General features: G+C 31.6%; 1 protein-coding gene across 1 annotated transcript; it reads left to right on the top strand.

The window, feature by feature from the left end:
- The first annotated feature begins 293 nt into the window (after window positions 1-293).
- On the top strand, window positions 294-1065 carry LOC116146675 (CLAVATA3/ESR (CLE)-related protein 12-like). Its single transcript, XM_031432091.1, has one exon. It carries the CDS (start codon window positions 467-469, stop codon window positions 779-781), a length of 315 nt encoding a protein of 104 aa, XP_031287951.1. The 5' UTR covers window positions 294-466; the 3' UTR covers window positions 782-1065.
- Window positions 1066-7018: the final 5953 nt, after the last annotated feature.

Here is a 7018-nt window from a genome sequence, read left to right as displayed (position 1 = left end):
TTGATATGATTTAAAGTTTAAATTAATGATTAAAAATGAAATGAGAATGACCTTAATGGGATATTAGTAAACAGTAATTTCACCTAATCACTGGTCGTCTTTTCAAACTCAAAAATATATAATTCTAAGGTTTGACAAACTGCCATTAATGATCCTTTGTTCCTTGAACGTAAAGGAAGATTCATTGGAACAACAATGCTCCACATCTCTCTTTCTCTTTCTCACATAATTAATTAATATTATTATCATAAACTAACCTTGATTAAGCTTAATTAATTACACCCTCTTCTTCTCTTCAGTCTCATGAAAGCAAACACTCCCTCCTTGATTCCTCCCTCTCCAATTATATTTCTTTAGCTGCTTTACCTCATTTAAGCAGCTGTCAATTCTATTCTTCTTCTTCTAAACTTCTTCTCCATGCACTCTCTTCTTCTCTTCACTTCTTCTTCTCCTTTTCTCTTTCGCCATGGCCACCAAGTTCCCACAGATCTTTAGTATTATTCTCTCGCTCTCTCTTTTTCTTTTTCTTCTATTCTTTCATAGCTTCAACTCCATTTATGTTTTTCATCACAACACTTTGACCAACACCAAAGTTTCTGCACCTTCCAAATTCGACTTCACTCCATTTCTCTCCCACCACCACCACAACAACCACAACCACAGACACCACCGGAAACACTTGCCCTCGAAGCCGAAAACGGCCGGAGAAGACGTCATCGACCCGCTATACGGCGTAGAAAAACGGCTAGTTCCAACCGGGCCTAACCCGTTACACCATTGAGATATATATATATAGAGAGAGAGGTTTTTAATTCTTCTTCGATCATCATCACTAAGTGCTGTAACTTTGTTCAAAGTGTTCATGTATTAATTTTTGCAATTATTATATATATGATTATTTACCCTAATCATTCATTTTTCTTCTCATTATTCATCACCAGAAGAAAAGAAGAGATCATAAACAACGGCGTCGTCGTCCTGTATGATTATATTCCCATACTTGTTTAGAGATTGATGAGATAGCTTAGATTCATACTTTCATTTGGATCAAACTGTATGTGTTATGTGAATAAGTAAATTAAATATTTATTAATTGCTTTTGTTCTCATTGAATCGTATGCATGCTTGATCATGCAAATAATTTATGTTTATTTTATTTGAGTTCATTCTGGTGCATGTGTAGAAGAAACACAGGAGTGGCTGTGACGGCACGGCATGTTACTGAAACCAGAATTTCAGCAACAATGGCTGTGAGAAACATTATAATATTAATAATCTGATTCTAATAGATTATAATTCGTATGCATAGCAAGGCTATATTAATTACGATTAAGGGTTGACTTAGAGAGATAATTGCATTAATCTATATTTATATATATTTTTTAATCTAAATAATAGCAGTAAGAGAACCATTACGGAATGGTTGGATGGTATAAGAGTAAAAAGAGGTTTTATGAGCTCTTAAATTTAAGTTTTCACAGTCCTTAATAGAAGTAGCCTGAGGGGCTTAACCGGTCATCAATTTCAGGGCTCTAAGGGATTATCTAAGGTGTTTATAAACCGGTAATTTAGACATCCCCGGTCATCAAAAGATTCTCAATAAGTAAGTGTGTGAACAATTTCCGAGTAGATTGAAGTTGATCAAATGGTGTGTTTGTTGTACTTAAAAAACTTTAACCCTTCGGTTTCAATTTCATATTCAAAATTTCAACGTGGGGTTGGTATTAATTAGTTCAAGAAAAGTAAAAATGTCAACCTACTTTCTCAAACTATCTCCATGGACTTTCCTTTATATTTTGGCTAATCCAGCTTTCACATTTGCTTTAATCTCATTTGGGATTGAATTAATTAATTAACCATATATGTCATTTCAATTGAAATTCTCACTAAACATTTAAACGATAAAGTCAGTGTTGAATGTATTGCAATAAATCAAATTTATAAAAGTGATTCGAAAAGGGGCCCCATTTAATTTAATTTAATTTAATCTCTTAAAACCCCTGTGATTATCAGAAATCCCCAGTCTCAAGAGGGGATTTTCAAAGACTCAAACATGCTTCAAATTAAAGGATCTCGTAGAACTATAGGCTATATGAAATTTAGTTGATATAAAATATTAAATTTACATATGGAGAAAGCATCAAAATTTTGAAGAATCTGAAAGCACAAGTGTTGAGTTAGACATGTATTCCTGTTCCAATGGTGCTGCACTATTACTTGGCTTATTGCTTTTGACTTTAAAATTAGTGACAACACCACTTATAATGCCTGGGAATTTTCCTCTCTTCTTTGGCCAGCAATGGTGGGGAAACAACTCATCAACACAAATTTAGTGAAGAAAACAGAGGTACTACACGACAATTGCCGATAAATAACATGTAATGATGTTTTGATAATTATAAATAATAATAAAACTCGTATTATCGAAATGTCTTTACTATGTATACATTGATTACCACTTGTATTTGTAATGATTTAAAAGCACCACAATTGCACTATCCACACAAATTATTCACACTCTGAATTTAGATTTTGAGAGGCAATTGCCAATTCATTCACATATACCTTAGACTTTTCTCAAAGCTTCATTCGGAAAGTACCAGCCCAAAAAACTTGCACCCTTCAGGCATGATTATTAGTATCCTACGTATTCGATATGTATCATATGATATGATTCGATACGGATTACCAACGATACAAATCGATACGATTTATTAATTTTGGCCAAAGGCTCAAAAAAAAATTTGAGAGGCAATTGCCAATTCATTCACATTTACCTCAGACTTTTCTCAAAGCTTCATTCTGAAAGTACAAGCCCAAAAAACTTGCACCCTTAAAGTTCATTAGGCCCGTCAACCCATTTGGGCACAAAATTCACGGGCTAAATGGGCCATCTCAACTTGTACTGCACATCTAGTCCATCCTTGTGGCCCAATAGGCCCATCTTTACCCAGATACAAAACTAAAGCATGTATATTTCTTCTGTATACAAACAGCCAAGATACAGATTTTTTGTAGCTTCAGAATCCAACTGAATCTATGAAAGATATTTATAAACCTTTTGACCAAATCACCTGTCTAACTTTTTTCCTTTAAAAATAAAATAAAATTGAAATATCAATTAAATACAAAATTAATATAGGATAACCTCATTAGAGCATCTCTAATAGACTCTTTATATGATCCAAAATCTTTATTATAAAGAGTCTATCCATAAAAACAAAAGTCCAACAGACTATTTATTCTTTAAATATAAATTAAAGAGTGAGTTCGGCTCTCTATTTCTAGAGAGTCAAATTTCACTCTCTATCTTAATTTTAATTAATAAACTACAAGTTTCTATACATTTTATATATTAATTCTCTCTTCTGTTAAGTCTTTTTCTTGAAAATAAAGAATATCTTCGTTTAATTTAAAGAGTCCATTGGATTTGAATAAAAATTTTATTTTTTATATTTAGAAATTAACAAAGATATTTTTTATTTATATGAATGATGTTCTTTAAAATAAAGAGCATTATTGGAGATTAAATATGTTAGACTCAAACTAGAAGACTTGGGAATCCCAACAAGTGAAATTATTGGCACCCATTAATGGACTAAGAAAGTCTCATTTTTTATGACACCTCTTTTCAAAGTTTTAAAATTAAATCTTTTTTCTAGTGGCACTCCATCAATTCCATAAATGCCCTTCATTTTTATTTTTTTATATTTTAAAAGAGCCTCAATTATGTTATACAACCCATCATAGTTCTTCCTGAAATAAAATTTTAGATAATCAAATGGAAAGTTCATAAAAAATTAAAAGAAAAAAATTTCTACAAGTAATCCCAAGAATATAATATAGTTTAACAATGAAAAAATATTTAGATTTAAATAGCTAAAAAAATATAAAGAAAAAAATAAAAATAAATTTATATGTGAAGCAATTAAAAACTTAGAATTTTGTATTTGGTGTAACTTATATATCCTATTACCAATCTTCTTCCTTCATTAAACTATATTTTTGTTCTTTAAAGCATTAAAAAAAAAAAAACTAAAGTTAATTTTAATTATTTATTATAGGGTTAAATTTATAATTTTAAAAGTATGATTTCTTTAATTCATTAAGGGGGTGTTATCTACTTAATCCCAAAATAAAAAGACTAACGATGAAGAAATAATGAGATGGACCAAGTCATTAAAGACGTAAAGCATAAATTCCACCTATTTAATGGGATAAATCCTACTTTCCAAATGCCCATTGCCAAGGTATTAGACAAAAGTATGAAGGAGAAGTGAAAGGTTAGTACACCAAGACCACAAGATAAATTTTATAAATATTATGTTTCAAGGCATTGAACAGGTATTGATATAATTTTATATGTTATCTAAACATTGTGTTGGTGACCTTATCGATCTCACCATGCATCATGTCTCGTCTTCAATGTCTTTTACTCATTAAAAAATGATTGGTTGAATTGGTAATCTCTTTGGAGTGGTTGATTGTTTAGGAGTGTTCTTGTGCTGTTTGGGTGTCTTTTTTGGCCGATTTTCCCATCGCCAGCAATTCTCCCTTTTAAAAGTAGGATTTCTTTAATTCATTAATGGTGTGTTATCTGCTTAATCCCAAAATAAAAAGACCAACGACGAAGAAATAATGACATGGACCAAGTCATTAAAGGGGCAAAGCGTAAATTCCACATATTTAATGGGATAAATCCCACTTTACAAAAACAAGGAAGTAGCAAGAAAAATGAGTCACTACCATGAAATGTTGAACAAGCAAATGCACATCACCAAGTTATTAGATAGAAGTGTGAAGGAGAAGTGAAAGGTTATATTACACCAAGAGTACAAAATATATCTGAAAGATTACATGCCTATTAGGGTTAAAATGGTGGAAAAATGGCATAACATGAATTAAGGTTCAACACTTGAAGCTTCGATTGGCGATGAAAGGCCTTCAAAAACTATGAAGAATCCTCAAAGTGTATCCACCCCAAGAAGAAGAAGAGAGAGCCAACCTTGAGAGCTTGGATGAGAATTTTTCAATCAAATGAAATTAGGTTAAATTGGGGATAAATCACTTATTTATATACAAGGATTTTTTTGCAATAATTTGAAATTGTTCTCAAGTCCTTGAATTAATATGAATCCCATATTAACCCTTAATACAAATTCAATAATACTTTCAATCCCTTGAATCAATTTCAAATTTAATATTAACACCTAATATTAAATCATTATTGTTCTATGTCCTTGAAGTAATTTTAATTAACATTAAATCCTTGATTTAAACAAATTTATAATCAAGGTATATATTATCCCATTTAATATATTTAACCCATTATTGAATCTAATCCAATAATATATTAGTCCATTACTGAATCTTATCCAATAATGACCAAATTATCTTATTACCCTTGGTAAGTGCTAGCTTTCCATGAGTAATCATTGCTCACTAATATATAAATTCGGATGCACATGTTTACATCTGAACATTGTTAACCTCTACGATATGTATTACTCTCTCTTCTCATACTTGGTTTTTAGGTGTGACCAATTAGGTTCACTATAACATAGCCATGGGCCTAATATCGTGATCCGATAGTTTTGTCATAACTCTTTATGATTGAAACTCCCACTGATCATGATAGGCATCTAGCAATGCTCCATAACTCCTAAGCCACATTGAAGTTAAACTCTAAAGCACATTTTTCCCGGTTGTACGTTCTGTGTAGTAAAATCTCTCGTTTGTCTAATCCCAATTAAGTATAGGTTCATGATATGTCAAAACCTTTAACTTAATCTTTATCCAAATCGTCAATTAATACAATAGAATGTCTCATAATGAAACTCTTTTTCATATGATTATATTGTACTCTGGCAAGAGAATTTCTTTTTCCAATGTTAATTTATTGACATTCATTTGGGAACTCGGGACCAAACTATTTCGAGTTAACGGATCCCATCTTGACCATCACTTGTCCTCGCACATGAATAACATATGACCGAACCAGCTTCTTATACAAGACATGACTAGTCTCGTGTTTATACACCATATGAATCATATGCATCCTATGTCAAATCCAACTGTGATGTCTCAGGTCTAAGGACTAGTAGTACACTCATATGACCCTACGATGTATCATTGACTACATTCTAAATGTTCATGTGATTCATCATAATCAGTCATATTGGATAAACAGTTCACCAACAGTTTATTCAACTGTTTATGCATGCTAATGTTCTAGTGATATAACTCTTATAATCACCCACACTAATACCATCACATGATATTCACTGGAAACATTCAATATATCTACTATGCAATGTTATTGCCCAATTAACATTACTTACTTAGTGAATGCTTCGATGATTTGATCTTCTCAAGATCTGTATTATCCAGACATTTCACATGCATTATAAACAATATAAATGAATCAATAAACAACATATGAAATCAAAACTCTTTATTCCATTCTTAAAAGAATATTTACAAGATATATGCCCTGAAACCGATAATACGATTAGTTCTTAAGGCATACACTAACTATATTTTATGAATATTATGTTTCAAGGCATTGAACATGTATTGATATAATTTTATATGTTATCTAAAAATGGTCTTGGTGACCTTATCGATCTCAACATGCATCATGTCTCGTCTTTAATGCTTTTACTCATTAAAAAATGATTAAGTGAACTGGTAGTCTCTTTGGATTGATTGATTATTTCGGACCGTTCTTGTGCTGTTTGGGTGTCTTTTCTAGTCGATTTTCCTACCGCCAGCGATTCACCATTTTAAGAGTAGGATTTCTTTAATTCATTAATGGGGTGTTACATACTTAATCCCAAAATAAAAAGACTAACGCTGAAGAAATAATGAAATGGATCAAGACATTAATGGGGCAAAGCATAAATTCCACCTATTTAATGGGATAAATCCCACTTTACAAAAACAAGGAAGTAGCAAGAAAAATGAGTCACTTCCATGAAATGCTCGCCATGGGTAAGGAACAAGCAAATGCCTATCA

Source organism: Pistacia vera, unplaced genomic scaffold, assembly GCF_008641045.1.
Source record: "Pistacia vera cultivar Batoury unplaced genomic scaffold, PisVer_v2 Contig481, whole genome shotgun sequence".
NCBI lineage: Eukaryota > Viridiplantae > Streptophyta > Magnoliopsida > Sapindales > Anacardiaceae > Pistacia > Pistacia vera.
This window is presented reverse-complemented; position numbering and strand designations above follow the sequence as displayed.